The sequence below is a fragment of the Poecilia mexicana genome, unplaced genomic scaffold, assembly GCF_051168715.1.
Source record: "Poecilia mexicana isolate PSO_F unplaced genomic scaffold, ASM5116871v1 scaffold_5, whole genome shotgun sequence".
In the NCBI taxonomy this organism is placed as follows: domain Eukaryota; kingdom Metazoa; phylum Chordata; class Actinopteri; order Cyprinodontiformes; family Poeciliidae; genus Poecilia; species Poecilia mexicana.
In genome coordinates, this window is record NW_028263374.1 from 992,885 (window position 1) to 1,015,090 (window position 22,206).

Genomic DNA, 22,206 nt, shown 5'->3' on the forward strand with positions numbered 1-22,206 from the left:
CAGACATCTATAGGTTTAATTACAGCACCCATAAAATTATGTGGTCCATTTACAAAGGACAATATCTATCAGATCCAAATAAAGAAATGTTGATGAAAGAAAACTCCAGAACAATTTGTTATTCAAATGTGATAGATCAGTTTTATGGTGCCATACTATAATACATCTTCCCTGTAAAGTTTTCTTTAGAGTCCCTCATGTGTTTCTGAGTAATAAATGTTCTCATAAGGAGAAAAGTAAGAAGAGTGCTCACTGGTTTTTCTGTGTTACCAATAAGGAACCATACAGCCATTTAACATATTCCTGTTGGAAAGGGTTTTTTTGTCTCGCTGGTCCAGACAGTGTGGTTACATAATGTTACATCATTATTATGTGGAAGTGCATTTCTGCTTTCCAGGATGTGGCCCCATAAGCTGTTTATGTTACAAAAAATTGTTTTAACTGACTTTTCTCCTTTCAAAAATAAAGAAAAAGCTATTTGTGGTTTACTTGGTTTAATATTTCAAAGATATGTATGGTTTATGTCTTAATGTTCAGTATTTGACCCTTAGACATGGTATAATACATCAAAATAAAGTAAGACTGCTTTGGACTTTATTCAGTATGTAAAGAACTATGAACTACACACTCAAATATTGAGCCTAATTCACACAAAAAAAACCTCTGCTGTACTGTACCTCTAATATCTCACAATAACATTTAAGTGTGCAGCAAAAAAGTAAAATTTTGTAAAGAACAAATTCTTCCAAGTGGACGTTTAAAATCTTAGCAGAGGAGGAAAAACTGACCCGCTCTCTTCAGCCATTTCAGTTATTTTCCAAAGAGTCTGGAAAAGCAGCTACAATTGAAGTGCAGTGAGGAAAGAAACACCCTAGATGAATGCGTTATCAGAAACTCCAGCCCTGCTGCTAATCTGCCTTTCCTGAACAAGATGTCTGAGAACCTGCGTGCCTCCACCTGAATAAGTACCTGCTCTCATGGCATCTGTTTGACATTTCCTGTCTGCTCCCCCTATCTGGTGTTGAGGTCATAAATGATCTCCCTATAGATACCGATTCTGACACACTCCTAATCCTCATACTCATGTCGTTCGCCTTATTACTGATTGCTTTAAGATTAAATATCATTTAGGAATTTGAAAATATGACTTGGACTGCTTGAGGATTTTTGCTGCTACCATCCAGTGCTGATGTTTTTCCTTATTTTAAGAATCTGATACTGCTTAGCAATAAGAATGATGGTTTATGCATCTGATCTTAGAGGCAAAACATATTTTTACATTGTTCCCATAATAGTTTTCTACTATAGTTGGCCTTTTATCCAATAAAACATAAAAAAAAGAAAAAAAGATGTAGGAGGTGTGTAAGGATGTGTAGTAACTGTGATTACTTTGATTCAGGTTCTCTTTTGGGAGGGAAGCTCTGAGCAGCGTGAAGCAGACAGGGTGAGGGTTACCGACAGCACGGCGCTGCTCTCCGGTTTAAAGAGCAGTACGGTCTACCTGATCTCAGTGAGAGCCCAGAACAGTGCCGGACTTGGACCCTCTAGCCCCTCCATCAGCGTCGCCACCAAGAAACCACGTGGGTGCACACCAAACACCAGACAGATGTTTCGTTCCATCATTTTCTCTTATTTGCTTGCAACATCATTTTCTGCTCTTTACTTTTTCATTTATGACCAAACAGTTAAAATCCCATCTGTCTGTACAATTAACACATTACTGCAGTCTTCATAGCAGGTAGCTAACATATGCTATCTACCAGTTAGCTATTGTGATGGTCAACTAGCTAACAACTTGTCAGACTTGCAGTGGTATTTTTAAAAGAACTTGTATTCAGTACATAAGGTATGTTTATTTTAGAACTATATAAGCTTCTTAATGAAAAAAAACAGTAAGCTTTTTCAACTAATAAAAACTTTTAAAAGGGCAGTAAAGTTCAGGCTGACTTATGCATGTGATTCATAGCTGCGATCCCTTTTTTCTTTTATCCTTTTTTTTTTGTCCCAGCTGAAATTTCAGAAAAAGGTCATATTTGTCCTTGATATGCAGAAATGAAATGGCTTTTTGCCAAGAGATTTTCTGCTGCTCATACTAACCTGTGCCCAAGGCTGAAGTCACTTCCAGCTGGTATCTGAGAATCAGAAGTGGAGCACATAGGAGAGGAACAAGCTGCTGGGGGTGATGTGAAAATTGCAGTCAGATAGCATCACTTCGTGAAACAAGGGAACAGGTCCTGTGATGTTCAGTTTTTGGTTTTAGACATCATTCCTCCTGGAAACGGTTGGGCCCTTCATTCAGGTGGACATTACATTATCATGCAAAATATCCAGCGCTACTGATCAGGTAGATCAGTTTACATTTACAGTAGGATCATCACCACTGTATGGCTAAAATCGTTTTAATAAAACTGGTGGTTTGACTCAATTAAATTTTTTATGGCGTTAATCACATTTTAATTGAAAACAATATATCAACAAAATAAGCAACATTCTCAATTGAAAAACTGTTTTTGCTGCTAAATTATTGAATAAGTAGATGTACGAGTTCCACGACAGACATTTATTGTTTTTAATCAGTTATTTAGATTATTCAGTCATCAGATTGGTGCAAAGTGTTATTATAATCGTTCAGCTTTGAACTGTTTCAGGAACAATTGATCATTCATAGAACATTTTTGAAAAAATCCTTCCTGAATAATGTTGACTGTGGATGCTGACGTTAGCATGAGATGCTATATTAGGCTTCAATAGCTTCACCGATAGGCTAACTCCAACAAATTGCACACAACAATAGTCTTTTCCAGCATCCAATCAGATCACTTTAAGCAAAAGTGGTCCAAGTGAAGCCATTTTGTCTTCTATTGCTGTTGTTTGCAGCTGTCACTTGTGTGTCAGGCACACCAGCGTTCCAGAAACATACAAAGGTTTCACTCTGAAATATTGTCTGTAAAAAAAATAAAATTAAAAATTAAAAAGTGACGAAATTTTGACACGTTACAATCCATATTAATAAATCAGTCCAGAATGTGACTTCAGTCTAAAATGTTCTCAGAGGCATCTGAAAACAGGTTTGATGTGCTGGATCAACAACTCTCTATGTGCAGTCTGCTGCATCACTTACAGGACGTTTCAAGGGTCTGTATACTTATTAGAGTAGACACCAGAAAAACCTTCAGAACTTTAGTGCAGTTTTTGGAATATCTTTAAAAGCCAGGAAACCTACCAGGTGTATCCTTATGGGTGAGGCATTAATTATGATTCTTCAAAAGTGAGGGCTTCTGTAGTGAAAACAACTATTGATTTGATCAATTTACAGCCTTACAAAAACAACTGCATATGACAAGATTCTCTCAGAACATTGAATTAAATCTCGAGATGCATTTTTGCACTCAAGGATGACTGTAAATTTTCTACTAAAGGTACGTCTGGCCGTTTTCTGAAGTGGTTTTCTGAAAGATTACAGGCTGATAAATATGGGAAACGGAAAACCATCTAATTGAAACAGAGGAAATGTAGATACAGGTTATGAGTTTTTAGATTATTAGACAATTTTGGCAAAATGCAGGACATCAATAAAGAAAAATTCCTATAATCAGCAGTGGTCTGACAGCTGTTACTACTTCTGATTGTTTTCTTTCTACTATGGAATGTACATTCATTCCTATTTTCACTTGATTAAAGTTCCTTTATATAATTAGAGCTTTATGACTTTCTGTCAGTAAAATGAAATTAAACAAAGATTTCTCTTGCACAGTATTTTAATTACTGACCATGATTTTTTTTCAGTCCTTTATATCTGAATCAATGTTTATTTTGGTAATATTAAAAAGACTCGAGGAGCCAAGGTCTTAATGTTAAAAGGACCAGTGTGGAAGCTTTTGTTTTTCTTTTTTGAGCCATTCTGTTGCAGATTTGTTGACGAGGGATCAGGTGAACTGAACCCATGAAAATATTTCTATCTCTGTTGATAGAAAAGCATAAAGGTCTTCTCACCGTTCTACTTTCACGGCAGACAGAACATGACAGAAGCTGGACCAGAATAAAAAAAGGGATGGTTTAATAATTTTATTCTCCTCTTATCTTTGAAAATAGACATGTTTCAAAATAAAGGAGCATCTTCTGAATATCTGGCATCTGAGGGGAAATGAGCAAAAATCTGAGGTCAGGTCAAAAGTTTTAATTGTATGAAAAAGATACGTGTATAAACCTTCTTTTTTGCGTGCCTCACTATTTCATATCAAAGACATTTTATTTTGAAAGGTATGCAGAGAGAATATAAAAACAGTTTTTAAATTCTGAATTCATTAGTTAAAGGTAAAAGTCAAGCTAATAGGACTTTATGTGGACATGGAACTGAACCTTAACTTCTAAGTTTTTACGCTCGCTTGAGGCAGTTCGTGGCCGTCCAAAGACGAGTAAAGCTGTAAAGGGAAGATGGAAACACATTTACCAAATAAGTTCTGATGTTCTGAACTTTCCCATTCATTGTGCCTTACCTGAGAAAGTCCAAAACTCCAGCATGGAGAGGAGAACTCTCCATGTTTTCTTATTGCAGCCTCTCCATCTGGTTTGTGACAGCCATGTGTATCTGACGAAATTATGTTGTGTGTAGCCTGGTTGATTTTGCTCCAAACCAGTAGATGAAAATGCTCCTATTTTGCATTTTTTGTTTTTATGAAACTCTTTTTGCATCACCTGTCCTTAATGTTTTCTCAAACACAGGACTGATTAGTGACTGACCAGTAGAAAACTCATTGGATAGTTCCATGTTCCAAACCAATGCTGAGCAAAAACAGAGCAAAGGTCCATGTCACATCTGTCAAAATACATGTTGAGGATCCCTTGGTATTGTTGGAAAATATTCCGTGGACAGAAGAAACGTCCACAAAATTGAATTTGTTGGTATGTGTGTGTTGGTTTTGCCACCAAGTCTGATGAAAGCAGTTGTTAGGATTGAGAGGCAGCTATCTAAAATCACATTTATTTCAGATAGCTAAATCATACTACCATTGACTACCTGCATTTTGTAATTACACACCATATCGGTCTGATGTTAAAATCTATTGGATGATTTGAAACATTTATGTGTAATATAAAAGCTAAATCATAAAAAAAATTAAATTGCTTTAGTCATAAGAAGTTGGAGTGAAGTTCAGAAACATGGAGAGTTTCTAGTGTTTCCACTAGTGTTGAAAAAACACAATTTCCCAGTTGCAGTGTTTCCATTCAATAAGAAATGCAGTTAAAATTGCATGTGAATAAGTTCATTTATGCAATAAATCATTAAAAAACCTGCAGCACCATCATCCTCCTACCTCTTCCTGTTGTCTTCATCTTTTCCTCCAGCGGTAACAACCAGCTGCTGATCACATGACTCGTGCAATTTATAAAGTACATGAATTTTGAAATAGCCAAGAAACCACCTCAACTTTGCAAAAAACGTAATCAAAAAACCTGAATTTTTTCGGAGGTGCTGTGTTTCCGTTAAGCAAATTTATTTTTGCAATTCCGATTTGTGCAATTATATGGTCAATGGAAACACAGCTATTGAGTTGATCATGAAAAAAAATATTCTAGAGTCAAAAGGGAGGCCATCTGTTGAACTGACAGGAAACCAACCACAGACTGACTGAAAAAGAGAAATGAAGATATTGCAAAGTCCAGAACCAAATCTGAGTTCAGCTGTATTAGATGACCTCAATGTTATAAGAAACTGTAGATCAAAATTCCCCCACAATGATGTGAGAATCTAATACAGAAAACAACTAATTCATGTTGATTCTGCTAGGAAACTTGAAGCTATAAGCTAATGAAACATTGGGTGCACTAATTTTTTAAGTGACTGAGCACACAGATAGGACTGATATGATTCTGGGTTGAATGAGGACAAAAGAGGACTCTTACCACTCTCTTACCACTTGTTTTATAAAAAAGTAGCGGTAACATTGGCAGGAGAGACCTCAAAGGCGAATAAAATAAAGCTTCATCTTTTTCTCTGTGCAGCACTACAAATGCTTTCCTCTGAGTCCTTTCTATGGCTGTAATTCCAGAGTGCAGATATTCTTATTCAAGTTTTCAATGAACACTCCAAGGTCCTGCTGTTTTTAGACCGCAGAATAATTCCTACATTAGTTCTGAAACGGGTCTGTGTTTTTGATGCTCTTTTTAATGTCGCTTCTTGAATATTTAGACATTAAGCTGGCATTTAAAACATCACAGATCAACATACAAATGCAAAATAATTTTTACAGCTGTTTCACATTTTCGCACATTACAACCACAAGCTCTGTATTTACTGGGATTTTATGTGACAGACCAACAGAAAGTAGTAAATCTAAAAAGAAATGGTGTTGTGTGCATATTAATCCCCTCTTTTCTCCAATACCATTCAACAGGTGACTTCTCTTGAGATGTGTGTAGTTTTGGGTGTTTTCACTCCTGACAGTCTGGTAGATTTGGTTCCCTTGGGGAACAAAACTACAACATGTTACATTTTCAATGTGAAATGAAGCAAAGCCTTCATTACATCCTGTGGGGCCGCTGCACCAATAACCATTGAAGGAATCAACACCAAAACATCTGAAGAAGAAACTGAGCTCAACTTTCTTCTTCACCAAATGTAAACAAAATGGGGTTGTGTCAGATGTTATAGATTGTAGAATTTCTCTTTTCTGACCACAAGTTATCTCCTGCTAGCGCTGGACGCATGTTTGTCTTGGTTAGATTTACTCAGGATTCCCTTCACTACAGTCTGCTCCCTGCTTTTGGAGCGGTCGCTGGTTCGCTTAGCGTTCACATGTGTAGGAAGCCATGTGAGTTCACTTCAACTGAGGTTGGAAATGGACCAAAGTTTGCCGTTTTGGTTTGCATCACAGTTCCAGTGCGTATTCACACCTCCCCAGACCTACCAGCTCTTCTAGTCAAACAAACAAGACATTGATTAAAGCGGACTAAATGGGGCTGGCGTGAATTCCCCCAATCCACCTAGTTGCTAGGTGAATGTTAGGGTTAGGGTGAATTCACATCAGCCCTGTTAAGTAGCTTTAATCCAACTCCCAATTCCTTTGACTAGAAAATTCAGTTTGTTTGGGGAAGTGTGAATGCACAATGGAACTCTGAGGTGGATCATAAAAAAGCTAACTCTGGTCTTGTTGCTAAATATGGCAAGAAAGTTCATGAGTTGGAAACAGTGGGGTGACTATTATTATCTGCAAAAGTGCAGACATGACCTGGTGGGTGGGCCAATCAGTCAAACCTCCCTCACAGGAAGAGGACAATGGCTGATTTTTAGACTTTTGCTGAGGTGGATAAGATCAGGAGAAAAGATGAGCTTCACATGCAAGTAGAGGTGTGCCGATCGATCGGCTACCGATCATAATCGGCCGATTTCCGTGAAAAAGTGTATGATAGGTGATCGCTGATCACGGTCTCTTGTTGCCGATCACACAAACCGATCACCTGCATCTCATTTCGCAGCCTGCCTGTGCAGCTGGTCTCCTCTTTCCTTCACTCTGCGCAAACACGCAGCAACAAATCCTAAGCCACATGTGTCAAACTCAAGGCTCGCGGGCCACATGTGGCCCACCATGTCATTTTATGTGGCCCCCCTACCGTTTTATAGGTCCATGATTGACTTAAAATAGATTTTGAGCACGAATTGACTACAAACTACATCTCCCACAATGCATTCCGATTGTTACCAGCCAACATTACGGCTTCTCGCCACTAGAGAGCAGCAGAGTCACCTCAAGCTGCTTATTGATTTTCCCAGCGAATAAAACTGAGACATCGACAAGCTAACATCAAAACGTTCAAGAAAAGAAAAATCGATTTACAAGTAAGACTGTGAATGAAGATGTGTGTGAGTTGGTGTCAGGACGGCAGGTCGCGCCAGACTTTTTTTGTTATCCGTTATCTTAAATCGTCATGTACTATTTTTATCTGTGAAATTACAATCATATTAACGTCGGCTATTTAGCCGCATTTTATGCGGTTTAGTTAATATTCACCGTGAATCCAGATCCCATCACAAATTAAGCAGATAAATGTATCTAGATTTTTCTCCGTAGTGACAAAAACCACTGACCCCAATAACTTCCCAGATAGCACATGATGTTAAATCAACGTTGAAAAATAGTTAGAATCGTTGATTTTTGGTTGAAGTCGACAAATGACGGTGGATCAACCATCAAACAATCATCCAATCAAACCGTTGAAACTGTGACATTGAATCAACGTTGTTTTGTGGTTGAAATCTGATCACTGAAATGCCGAAGTCTGATTAATGGTTGATTTTTGGTTGAAGACGACAAATGACGGTGGATCAACCATCAAACAAGCATCCACCTCTAGCCAAGTAACCAATGTTGAAACTGTGTCATTGAATCAATGTTGTTTTGTGGTTAAAATCTAATGACTGAAATGTCGATGTCTGATCAACATCTGATCAATATTGAATCAATGTCAGATGTATTGCCGCACCCCTTCCCCTCCTCTCCTCCTCATCAGCGCTCTGGGTCAGAGTATTTTATTACTGAGCGGGGGTTATTACATTTAAATTAAGCACTGTAGAGGATAGTCGGTGGTGATTCCTTTCTGTACATTTTCTTACTTGTTCATAACAATTCTCACTGACTGTGTGTGTGTGATATATTGACACAAAAACATCTACAACTTACTACAAGGAGCGGAGCGGTCCACCCCCACCGTTTACATGAGTGGGATGTCCCAAACACACAGCTGCTTCGCTGTTGGCTTGTTGGAAAATATGTTAATTCAATGTTGAATTATCATCACAAAGGTTGCATGTTTGGTTGAGGTCGACAACTGATGGTGGATCAACTATAAAACAACCATTCAATTCTAGCCAATTAACTAACGTTGAAACTGTGTCATTGAATCAATGTTGTTTTGTGGTTGACATCAAATAAATGAAATGCCAACGTCGAATCCAGTGTGTTTCAGCACTGGTCCTCCAGGCCCTACAAGTTTTAGGCATTTCCCTAATTCAACACACATGATATTAATTGACGTCTGATTAACGGGGTTTTGCTGAACTGAAAAAACGCAGGTCAGTTTGATTGACGTCAAGGTTTGGGGAAGAACTACCCAGATAGCACACAATGTTAATTCAATGTTGAATTATGATCACAAAGGCTACATGTATGGTTCAGGTCAACGACAGAAGCTGGATCAACCATCAAACAACCATTCAATTCTAGCCAATTAACATTCATTGATTGAAATGCCACATCAAATCCAGTGTTTTTCAGCACCGGCACCAGGCACACTGCCCTGCAAGTTTTAGCCATTTCCCTAATTCAGCACACATGATTTTAATTAACATTTGATTAACAAGGTTTTGCTGAACTGAAAGCATGCAGGTCAGTTTGCCTTGAGGATAAGGTTTGGGGAAAAACTAGTAATCAAAGTGTTCAGGTGTTTTTTGCACCCCTCACCACCGCCTGCCATTCAAACGCCCAACCCCCTTCCCTCCACCCGCCAAAAACACACACACACCTCTTTCCCCCCACCTGGGCCCATCTACCCCTCAATTGGGTGAAACAACTTTAATTTTAAGTGAGGGTGTTTCATTTTTCACATTTTATTTTTTAAAAGATTGTTTTGGCTAGTGGCCTTTATTTGATAGTTAATTGACAGGAAAGTGGGTAATGAGAGAGAGGGGGTAATGCAGCAAAGGTTGCCAAGGTCAGGAATTGAACCTGTGACAGCTGCGTTGAGGACTGAGTCCTTGATTGTGGTTTGTGCTTAACCCCTGCGCCACCACAGCACAACCCCTTTTAGGTGAGGGTTAATCACGTTTTAACTTAAGCACTATGTGTTGACAACTGAGTTGTGATTCCGTTCTGTACCCAGATTCACTAGCGGAACAAGTCAGCGTTGGGCCGGGGGGCGGGGCTAATTACCGGACCCCTAACGAATCACCAGGCCCCTGACGTTTATCGCCTGCGCTACCAGAAACTGTTGAGCGAGGGGCGGGGAGGTTGGTCTGCGTTTTTTGGTTGATCTTTACCCAGGAAACACATCGGCTAAACCGTGAGTGAAACGGTAACTGGGACTGACTAGTATATATTCTATTGAGGGAAAGTAACTTTAACATTAAATAGACCTTTCTCAACAGGCGGCAATCAACATTGAATTAACATCTTTTGCCAACAAGCCAACAGCGAAGTGGCTGTGTGTTTGGGACATCCCACTCATGTAAATGGTGGGGGTGGACCGCTCCACTCCTTACTCCTTGTAGTAAGTTGTAGATGCTTTTGTGTCAATATATCACACACAAATGGTCAGTAGGACTTTTTTATGAAAAAGAAAGAAAATGTACAGAAATGAATCTTCACCCACTATCCTTTACAGAGGTTAATTTAGAATGTAATACCCCCCACTCACTAATAAAATGCTCTGACCCAGAGCTCTGATGAGGAGGAGAGGAGGGGAAGGGGTGTGGCAAAAGAGCTGACATTGATTCAACATTGATTCAACATTGATCAGTCGTTGATCAGACATTAGCATTTCATTCATTAGATTTCAACCACAAAACAACATTGACTCAATGACAGTTTCAACATTGGTTACTTGGCTGGAGGTGGATGGTTGTTTGATGGTTGATCAACCGTCAGTTGTTGACCTCAACCAAAAATCAACCATTCTGACTATAATTCAATGTTGATTTACCGTTGTGTGCAATCTGGGCAGTTTGTTGCAGCCCTCATCACCTCCTCATCTCCCCCTACTCCCTCCCAAACCTCCCCCACCCAGCCGCTCCTCCCAACCTTCTCCTCTTTACCCCCTCTCATTCCTTCTTCCCTCCCCCTCCTTGAGCTCTGGGTCAGAACATTTTATTACTAGGTGGGGGTTAATCATGTTTCAAATTAAGCACTACATGTTGAGAACAGTGGGTTGTGATTCCTTTCTGTACATTTTCTTACTTGTCTGTAAATATTATTACTGACTGTGCATAATGTGTTGACACAAAAACATCTACAAGTCTGTACTAGGAGTTGTACAGTCCACCTCCCCAATTTTACACTTGTGGTTTGTCCCAACCAAAAAGCCACTTTGCTACTGGCTTGTTTGCTACCGGCTTCTGAATTGAATTCTCCGCTGAGCACTTTTATGGTAAGTTTTTCAATATTACTTTGATCTTAAATGTGTTTATTGAAAAATAAGGGCATTGTTTTGTGCCCATAGTAATCCTGGTTATTTTGGGGCAAAACGGATATTTTTAATAATTGAGGTCATGTCTCCTTTTGTATTATTTTCATCCTACCCACCACTCCAGGCCTAAGTATGAAATCCTGCGAGATTTTGTGGGATTTGAGTTTTTAAAATAGGGCGGGGCCTATTTGGTCTGGGAGAACATGTGGTGGACAAGGAAGTGTAAGGCTGGCTGGTCCAGGTGGGCTTTAAATTGTTGTGATAGTAATCACTTGTTTTTAACTTTTTATTATGATATGCTTAGGGTCGTGCTTAAATGAGCCTCTGTACCAGAACAGCTGAGTTGGATGATTACATGACCGTCTGCAGCCATCAAGAAGTGCAGAAGGTTGTTAATCATCCACAGATTCAATCCAGGTGAGGCAGAAGGGAAACACTTAACATGTAAGGCAGGTGAAACACTGAACTAAACCTGCTAATGACTGATTCAGTCTGTTGATCCTTGGATTGGTAACTGGTTAAATTGAACTGGACTATTGTTACTTGTGTGGGATCTTTATTAGCATATAGACACTTTTTAAGGAATTTAATCAACTTATTTGGAAATATTTGTAGTTGATGGAAGATTGAACCAGCTATTTGATGGAAGTTTATTCTGTATAAATTATAATTTTTCCAACTACACTATAAATCACCTTTTGTTCTATTTATTTGTCTCTGGTGTGTTAAATAAACCTGATCCTCCCTGAGTTTTATTGTTAGGTTTTCTGATAAACGGCCCTTTATTTTAAATATTGATTTAATATCAATATCATAAATCCTACACTATACTGCAGCTTGATGGGTAAATGCAGTTGTATATGTAAACATTAAGATAAATATTAATGAAAGATTAAGATATTAATTTAACAGTGAGTGCACATGGGGAACTATATGGTTTGTATTTGTTCTCAGACCTGTAACCAGTACAGTGTTTAATCTTTCATTGTGTTTCAGAACTTTTCAAATGTTTATCATATTTCTAACTGGCACCTTCCTCACTTTTATTTTTTTCAGCTGTTGCTCTGCAGTTTGACCAAAAGCTGACTCTTGAGGACTGCAGCAAAATTGTCAAGAAGTGGCTTCATTACGCGCCAGAACGAGAGGAAAACATCACAAGGAATCAAAGTGACGCCAACCAGAGTCAAACTGGGGTTACCACAACTTGTACTGTTTCCCTACTTCATACAGTACAAAGCTTAACCTCATGGACTCTGTTCTTCTGTGGACAACATACTGTTGTTTTGACAGTCAAAAAGGAATCAAATGTGTTTAAAGATCTGTCCCCCTTTTCTTAAATAAAATGTTAAATCAAACCCATGTTGTCATTTTTAAACTTTTGTACACAGTTTACGCATCATCTGCCAATAATACAGTGTTTAACACCAGTAAAGAAACTTTTAGTGGCATGTTATGATGTAGACCTATCAGACGTAAAATGTACATAAATCCTTAGCTTTCATTCAATATAAAAACAACCCAAATCTGCATGTACATCCATAGTCAAATGAGTGTTGAATCAACATTGATTCAATGTAGAATTAACACAAATCTGAGGGGCCGTTTAGGACAAAATTTACGTTTCGTCTCTCACACACTACCAAAAGCTCTCGCATACTCCAAAAAATAGCCACGCACACTCAAAAAAATTACATTTTGTCTCTCACACACTACCAAAAACTCTCGCACACTCAAAAAAATTACGTTTTGTCTCTCACACACTACCAAAAACTCTCGCATACTCCAAAAAAGTAGCCACGCACACTCAAAAAATACTAAAATGTCACACACACACAAACGTTAACTTTCTCGCTCACATACACTGTACTAACAGCTCGCACATTCACAAACGTTAACTTTCTCGCACACACACTACTTACAGCTCGCACATTCACAAACGTTAACTTTCTCGCACACACACTACTTACAGCTCGCACATTCACAAACGTTAACTTTCTCGCACACACACTACTTACAGCTCGCTCACATACACTACCAGCTCGCGCACATACACACAAACGTTAACTTTCTCGCTCACATACACTACTAACAGCTCGCACACACAGACGTTTATCTCTCACATACACAAGACTAAAGTTGAACACACACACACAGTACTAAGACTCGTTTTTTGAATGTGTGAGCGCGAGACTTTTTTTGAATGTGTGAGAGCGAGACTCTTTTTGAATGTGTGAGAGTTGTCACGGAAGAGGCGGGGCATAATTTTTGGATCAAACTGCGCATGCGTAGATCCTAAACTATAAGTTTCGATTGTTGACTCACTGTATGTTCTATTACTTAGTATATTTGTGCTTTTAAATATATATAGAACGTTTAACTTTCTTGTAGATTAAATGTGCTATAGAAATAAATGAATCTGATTGATTGATTAAAAATAGCAAAATTGCTGTAGTACAATCTGTCCACTGGGTGCCAGCATTACAGGAATTATTAAGAGGTCTTGTGAGAAATTCTGTTCCCCTGTGAAAATCTGTTCCCCCTGTGACGGGAGCGCGCATTGCAGCCAGAGACGTGGATCCGGTGAATCTGACCATTTTCACGGCGCTTCTGATCGATTTCTCGGTAAAAACTACTCATATGATCATGTCAATGTGTAACTTTCAGTTTAATCGGCAGCTATCAAAATAAAAATACATACATAAATAAACGAGGTCTGGTGTGGAGGTCTTTTTTCGCTGTTTTGTGTTATTTTGAAAGCGAAGAAAATCGATCTTTTTTCATTTTTTGTGTCCTAAGCCGGACAAATAAAAGTCAGTCAACAAACACAGGTTCCCAACACGTAGTGTGCATTTATAATTTTTCATTTCTGATGAAGGAGGAAGGAGATTAATATACCTGCAAGATCTTTTACTTTGTTTTCAAAATATTTGCACTATGTTTGACATTTGTCCTTAACATAGTTTAATATAAGGTAGCTATTGAAAGATAGTTTCAATATATTTTTATATATTTAAAAGCACAAATATACTAAGTAATAGAACATACAGTGAGTCAACAATCGAAACTTATAGTTTAGGATCTACGCATGCGCAGTTTGATCCAAAAATTATGCCCCGCCTCTTCCGTGACAACTCTCACACATTCAAAAAGAGTCTCGCTCTCACACATTCAAAAAACGAGTCTTAGTACTGTGTGTGTGTGTTCAACTTTAGTCTTGTGTATGTGAGAGATAAACGTCTGTGTGTGTGTGTGCGAGCTGTTAGTAGTGTATGTGAGCGAGAAAGTTAACGTTTGTGTGTATGTGCGCGAGCTGGTAGTGTATGTGAGCGAGAAAGTTAACGTTTGTGAATGTGCGAGCTGTAAGTAGTGTGTGTGCGAGAAAGTTAACGTTTGTGAATGTGCGAGCTGTAAGTAGTGTGTGTGCGAGAAAGTTAACGTTTGTGAATGTGCGAGCTGTAAGTAGTGTGTGTGCGAGAAAGTTAACGTTTGTGAATGTGCGAGCTGTTAGTACAGTGTATGTGAGCGAGAAAGTTAACGTTTGTGTGTGTGTGACATTTTAGTATTTTTTGAGTGTGCGCGGCTATTTTTTTGGAGTATGCGAGAGTTTTTGGTAGTGTGTGAGAGACAAAACGTAATTTTTTTGAGTGTGCGTGGCTACTTTTTTGGAGTATGCGAGAGTTTTTGGTAGTGTGTGAGAGACAAAACGTAATTTTTTTGAGTGTGCGAGAGTTTTTGGTAGTGTGTGAGAGACAAAACGTAATTTTTTTGAGTGTGCGTGGCTACTTTTTTGGAGTATGCGAGAGCTTTTGGTAGTGTGTGAGAGACGAAACGTAAATTTTGTCCTAAACGGCCCCTCATAGAAATCTGCATGCAGATCCACGTTCAGCTGATGGTTGAATAAACGTTGATTCCTAACTGATTCAATGTAGAATCAACACAAATATGCATGCAGATCCACGTTCAGATGATGGTTGAATCACCATTGATTCCTAACTGATTCAATGTAGAATCAACACAAATATGCATGCAGATCCACAGTCAAATGAGTGTTGAATCAACATTGATTCAATGTAGAATCAACACAAATATGCATGCAGATCCACAGTCAAATGAGTGTTGAATCAACATTGATTCAATGTAGAATCAACACAAATCTGCATGCAGATCCACGTTCAGATGATGGTTGAATCACCATTGATTCCTACCTTATTCAATGTAGAATCAACACAAATATGCATGCAGATCCACAGTCAAATGAGTGTTGAATCAACATTGATTCAATGTAGAATCAACCGAAATCTGGATGCAGATCCACGTTCAGATGATGGTTGACTCAACATTGATATAATGTAGAATCAACATTGATTCATAACTGATTCAATGTACTATCAACACAAATATGCATACAAGTTGACATACAGATGATGGTTGAATCAACATTGATATAATGTCAGTTATGGTTGAAACCCTAACGTTGATTCAACATACAAGTCACCGACCACTTTCAGTGTTGTTTCAATGTCAGCGTTCAACGTTGATTCAATGTTTCTGGCTGACATTGATTCAATGTTGTTTCAATCATTCTGTGCTATCTGGGTTTTAATAAATTGAATTAAGCGACTTCACTTAAATTAGCATCACTTCACCCGCTGGGGTCTGAACGCACTTCCTTCTGGTTCCCATCTGCAGAAAAATCTGCGCTAATTCATCAGTCAGTTGGATCTGTCTGATCCAAACAGATCAACTGAACTCTCTGAGTGTTTTACCCTGCGTGGTCCGGTGTGTGCTTTTACCAGGAATTTTTTGTTTTATTTATTTTTTTTTTTTTTTGCGTGGTTTCGCTTCTCCGAAACGGACAGATGTTACGTCTGCAGCTCCTCCAGAACGCCGCTCTCCTGGGTAACGTGCACCAAGGCTCCATTTGTTAAAGCCGCTAGAGGAGTTTTAATTCTTCGCAGCGGCGGAGCCGCATCAGCAGTGGTTGAGCAGCGGGACTGCGCATGTTACAGTCTAATTAACTTCTGCGTCGTGATTTATTTCCTCAAGATAAACTGCCGGCTCCTCAAATGGATTAACACAACGTTGCATTCTCTTTAGTTTTTTCTGGTCTGTAATGGAGACTTGAATTTAACGCGCCATTTTAAACCAAAGGTTTGTAATGCGCTTCCTAACGAGACGCTCCAAAGCGTCCGGTCCATAACTCTTCAACATGCTGTCAGCTCCCGGTCAGAAAGACGCATCTAGTTTACCAGAGCTACCATTCTGCAACTTTAGATGCGTTCCTTCTCTAACATACCTGGATCATTGACTCATTATAAGCCTCTACAGAACTGAGTTGCTGCTAATGAGGGAAGTCAACCTTTTGTCTGAGGTATATTTTAGCAGGGATGCATCTAAAAGTTGCAGTCTGGAGGACTGCAGCGGGGCACTCCTGATTTGTACCGTCAATGTGGCCCGTTGAGGGGGGCCAATATGCTGAAGTGGCCCTCGGTGAAATTGAGTTTGACACCCCTGTCCTAAGCGATGTGGTGTGGAACTATACCGCACTGAGTGAATGGGGAAGTTTGCGTGTTGCGGCGGAAAATTGAAGGACGTGGGGTGAAGCAGGTCAAAATGCATCAACACGACGAATCTAATATGGCATAAGAACAATAACATACTTGACGGAGTTTGGCTACATCGAGGCTCAATAAAAAAGACATATGGAGGATCAGATAGCAGGTAAAGCAGCGCACAGCTACAAACACTCACCCGGATTAGCATGACGGTCAGAAAGCTAAACAAATAACCCGCGAAATGATTTAAGTCTTCGAGCTGCGATGTAAGACGCTGGTTCTGCTCTCGCTGTTGAACCGCTGCTACGCTACAGGTAGTAATATTTGACAGACGGAGCTTCGCTTCTGCTCCACCTGGTAGTGACTCTCACACCGAACCTCTGCTTAAAGCTGCAGCATCTAACTTAAAAAAAATAAATAAATTTTACATACGTATTAAAACTTTCGCTGTCCTAACATGAGACAGATAATCTCTGAGAAAATAATCGATCTCCTCCCTGTTCTGCATAATTACTCAGCTCAGTCAGAAACAGCCAATCAGAACTACCAGTAATCAGCTAGCCGCCATGCTACCAGGAAGTTTTCATTCAGTAACTCTGGATTGTTTATTGTATGGAACCTGTATTTACCTTTGAATGTTAAGTTTTATACTTGAATTTTTTGGCAATGTTGAGAGGTTTTATTGTGACTCTTTGTATTATTTAGCCTCTTTAGAGCCTTCATATGTTATCAGTCTGTTAAAGATAGTATTACCGATAGCAGTACAATTTGTACAATGCCTGTTTTGTTTTGTTTTTTTTCTTGGAAAAAGTTATTAAAAACAAGTTTTTGTCTAAATTAAGGTGAATTCATGTATCTAAAATTAAGGTCTTAAAACAATCTAAGTTGGCCTTGACTACGTCTTAAATTTTGTTGAGATGTTACAATTTAATCTAATAACCGGTAGTGCTAATGATTAAAAAAATTAATAATTAAAAATTATGTGATCGGTATCGATAATCGGCCGTGATCGGCCCTCATAGGTGATCAGAATCGGAATCGGCAGCAAAAATCCTGATCGGCACATCTCTACATGCAAGTATTGGCTGATAACAGATCTCCCAAAATTAAGGAATTTGACGCTGATTAATCAGCTGACTGATAAATCTGTCACTCCTGCTTAGAATGCATATTATGTATGTATATGTGAAGATTCCAAAAGTAGACAATGAACTATAGCGCAGCGCATTCTGGGTAAATCCAGGTAAATCAACCACACAGGCCTAGCACTTGTGGGAGAAATGTCTTGTGGTCTTTAGCCAAAGACAAAAGAGAAATCCTACAACCGCTAAAATCTGACACCACTCCATTTTTGTTTACACTTTGAAAAGAATGAAGTTGACTCAGTTGTCTTCTTCAGAGGTTTTGTCATTCTGCCCCTCGCCTGTGGTGAGGGGCAGAATCACTTTGAAAAATTACAGGTTTTTCAAAGGGTTTGTTGTCTTCGTTTGATCCAGTGGAGTCTGAAAGTGAACCACAGCAGCTGGAAATGTAACAAATGTGGCAATTTTGGTCCCTAATCTGACCAAGTCTACACTGTAACACATTTGAGCCACAATTAGTTGTCTACTCGCTTATAAAGTAGAAAATTCTACTCTATAAGTCAAATGAACTAACCGAGTTTTAGATTTTGAACCTAGATGTGAGTTTTTGAAAGATAAACTTATAGTAGTAAGTTGTGTTTACTTTTTATTAATTCTGTCAAAGCTCCAAGAGTTGAATCAAGCTATTTTTTTGCACTTAAATATCTGAAAGAAGAAAGACAGGAGTGAGAACTATTTCCCAGCATGCTTAGCAGCACATTGAGATGGAAGTGTGTTACATTGATCAGACTCTTGTGTGTTAAGATAATTATTTATTTTAATGCATCTGGTAGTTTGCACAGCTTGAGGATAATGTTCTGTTCACACTAAATGTTTTTGAGCAGAATTCATTGTGATGTTTAATAAAATTCATTATCAGAGCAGAAATTTTGTTCATACAATTTGAAACAAGAGTTTAAATTATTCTAAAGTAAAATAAATAGTTGTTTCAGCCTGATATTGTGAGTAAACATCATAGAGAGATGTGTGCTCCTTAGGTGAGGACAGTTTTTTTCTTACATACTGCGAAATAATTATTTGGTTTAATGTGCATCATTAAGTTAAAACTCACAATTCAAGATTAATAAACTTAAAAAACAATGTTTAGACAACGCGTCTCTTGTTAAATCAACTTCATGAACTACAATCTCTGAGTTAAAACCAGTGTTGACTGAAAATGCATTTTCAAGGCAGAAGATGGATTTTCATCTTCAAGTTAAACCACCGTCAAATGTTTTACAGTGTAGGTTGTGAAAACACCCTTGAAAAACAGAAGCTAATTGTATCTCTGGAGGAACTGCACAGCTCCACTGCTCATGTAGAAAATTTATTTTAAACAAATCTGACCTTTGTGGAAAATTAGCAAGAAGAAAACCATTGTTGAAAGAAAACTCTGAGAGGTCCCATTTGCAGTTTACCAAGAATTCTTAGCTTGAGTGCTATGGATTCTTTGTAAAGCTTCTGGAGAATTCCACAGTTTTAAACAATATTGACAGAATCTGAGCACTACTGAGGTGCTTAATTGAAAAAAGAGCCTATATAGACATGATTGCTGCTTCAGGGTGGACTTTTAATATTATCCCTTTTACTCAGTGGTTTCACACATGAACAAAACCGATGGACAGAAGCACGAGTCTTCTGATTTACTTCAGTAAAAATCAGCTAAAATCTGATTTACTTCAAATACTTCATGATTAAAAGGTGGCCTACTGCAGAGGCAGAAAACACTATGGATAACATCACTTTAGTCATTCATTCATCAACATTGTCCGTTATAATTTTTATATCTTGCAGCACCAAGCCAGCCTCCGGGGGCCATTGAGTGGAACCTGACCAACTCAAAGATCTTTCTGAAGTGGGATCACGTCAAGGCGTCGCAGAACGAATCCGAGGTGACGGGATACAAGGTGAGTTTTTCCAGAGAATCGGGAGAAGTGTGGAAATAAACGTGGCCTCGGCAGCTGTCATCTCAACAAATGGTTTTCTCATTGCGGAGGAGAAACGAACCTCGGCAACCTCTGTGTTACAATATGGATTGGCCCTGTCTAGCCCCTTCAAAATTAAAAGATCTGTCCCTGATGATAAAACGAAGGGCGTCAGGCTGCAGAGAGAATTCAGCTTCTTCTAACCAATACAGCGCTGAAACCCATCTGATCCACTTTGCATACTTTGCGTGGACGAAAACACAGTTTTTGATTATTCTTTTCACAAATATATATTTCTTCTCCCGAGATATGCGGCCTCGGTCATTTAAAGATAAGCCTCCTGTGGAGCTGTGGTATAAGGAAGCACATGCTGTAGATATGCCTCGTTTATTAAAATGCCTAATGCAAATCCCTGTGTTTCTAATATGTTTTCATATTTTCCAAACTATGCATCCAATTTCCCGTCTTCATGTTTCCTTTAAGGGTCAACACAGGACACTTTTATAACAAAGACACAGCATGACTAAATGGCTTAAAATAATGCCAAAGGTCCTGTTTCATGTCCTCGTCTTATTCAGTCTTGACTCACTAGAACAAATTATGTCCTCAAAAGACATTTTGAAATCTTAAAAGGCTAAAAGAAATTAGCATTTGACCAGTGACATTTCTGAGAGTAGCCCTATTTGGGTCATTTTACAACTCATATCTGGGTCAAATATGGATCAACCCAGCACTGGACTAGTTTAACAAAATAGGGTTGGATTATGTTTTTAACGGAATTTACTGGATTAGGTTTTCTCAAAAAATAAGTCAAAGTGACTTAACATGATATTAATTTTAGCAAAAAGGGGGATGAAAAGACTTTTTCTTATATTTTTATGCACATTTTAATAATTAATATTTTAAGTTGTAAAGTTTACATGCAGCTCACAATATCCAGATCTCCGGTTACATGACTGTGTTTTGGGAAACTCAAACTCTATAAATATATTTTTTGTAAAGATCTCATAAATCTCACTTGTGAAACGTGAAGTCCAAAGACTGTTGTTTTCATGTTTACTTAATCTTTTACTAATGCAAACCAGATTGAAACCTTTTGTGTATCGGATGTTCCTTAATCTCAAATCGTGTTTTAAAAGAAAGATATTGTCATTTAAATTCAGTCCAAAATCATTAAAAATTGATTTTAATGATTTTGAAAATCATTAAAATCATTAAAATAAATTGCTTTATTTCTGGGCTAGTAGTGAGCTGTAAAACAGATGCTAACTTTATTGTCATTAACAACTAACAGTTAGCTGGTCATTTACAAGCTGAACTCAATTATATGAAAGTTGGATAAAAGGTGACATGATCGTTCTGACTGCAGACGCTTTGAAAACTATTTAATATGATTTAGTACAACTTGGGGCAGTGGCACAAATTAGATTTTATTTTGGAGCTGAAAAGATCAGAATTAGGCCTGCCATGAAAATATAAGATATAGATCCCACATAGGTAAAAAAAAAAATTGCGTTAAGATTGTATTTGCCTGCTGTGTGATCATAGCCTAAGAGTCTCAAGCATGGACACATCAGTGTGTCAAGCTGGCAGCACATACCTTAATATCCGACAGCCAGTGTTTTACCTCAGAATTACCAGATTTTAAGCTAACAGGTTTGCAAGACAGAATAAACTTTGACAAGTGTTTAACCGTAGTCCTGCTATGTTTTGACATTTATTATTAGTGTAATCTTGTGGCATTAGAACTCATTACCCCCTAACATAACTGCCTGCTGGTGGACTTTCTGGATAATTCTTTGGTCAAAAAGTGAATCCAGCTTAGCTATCACTAGTTTGAAGAAGCTAATTAGCAGGTGAAAGTTTAGTATTATCTCAAGTGAACTAGCCCTAGCCTTGGTCACTGGTGTGACATTTTGTTAACTGACATTAACAATGCTATCCAGCATCATTTGATCATCTTACCATTTCTTATGTCAGCATGTGAAAGAAGTCTGATTGTTTTATTATAAAGTGATGAGTCTCCTCTTAGACTCTTGTCTAATCCAACTACCTGGGTCACAATTACTGAGCCAACGTTAAAGCTGTTTGAAACTGCCTGACTCTCTGTTTGAACAGAACAAATCCAGCCTTTTGGTTTTGTTCTGTTTTTTATATACATTCTGGCGGGGCTGGCCCAAAGTTGTGTGAGACGTTGAGCAGAAATTAATCGAATTACTTGAGTCCTCTCTTCCTGTTGAAAACTTAACAGCACTTCAATACGGATTCAGTTTAATGAGGCCAAGTGTAACTGTCTAAACTTCATATTGTAACTATGGTAAAAACAAGCATAAAGGTTGAAGTAAGCTTGCCAATTCCTTTAAACTTTTAATTTAAAAATGTAAACAATATAAAAAATAATCTAGGCTAAAATCAAAATCTTCTTAT

General features: G+C 38.3%; 1 protein-coding gene across 1 annotated transcript in view; it reads left to right on the forward strand.

Annotated features, from left to right (window-relative positions):
- Positions 1 to 3,939, forward strand: part of LOC106908855 (contactin-4-like) — a 69,138-nt gene extending 65,199 nt beyond the window's left edge. The window contains exons 20-21 of the mRNA XM_088005959.1: positions 1,400 to 1,580; positions 3,911 to 3,939. Coding sequence (XP_087862085.1) covers positions 1,400 to 1,580; positions 3,911 to 3,939 — 210 coding nt within the window. The remainder of the gene's footprint in view (positions 1 to 1,399; positions 1,581 to 3,910) is intronic.
- The last annotated feature ends 18,267 nt before the right edge of the window (positions 3,940 to 22,206 follow it).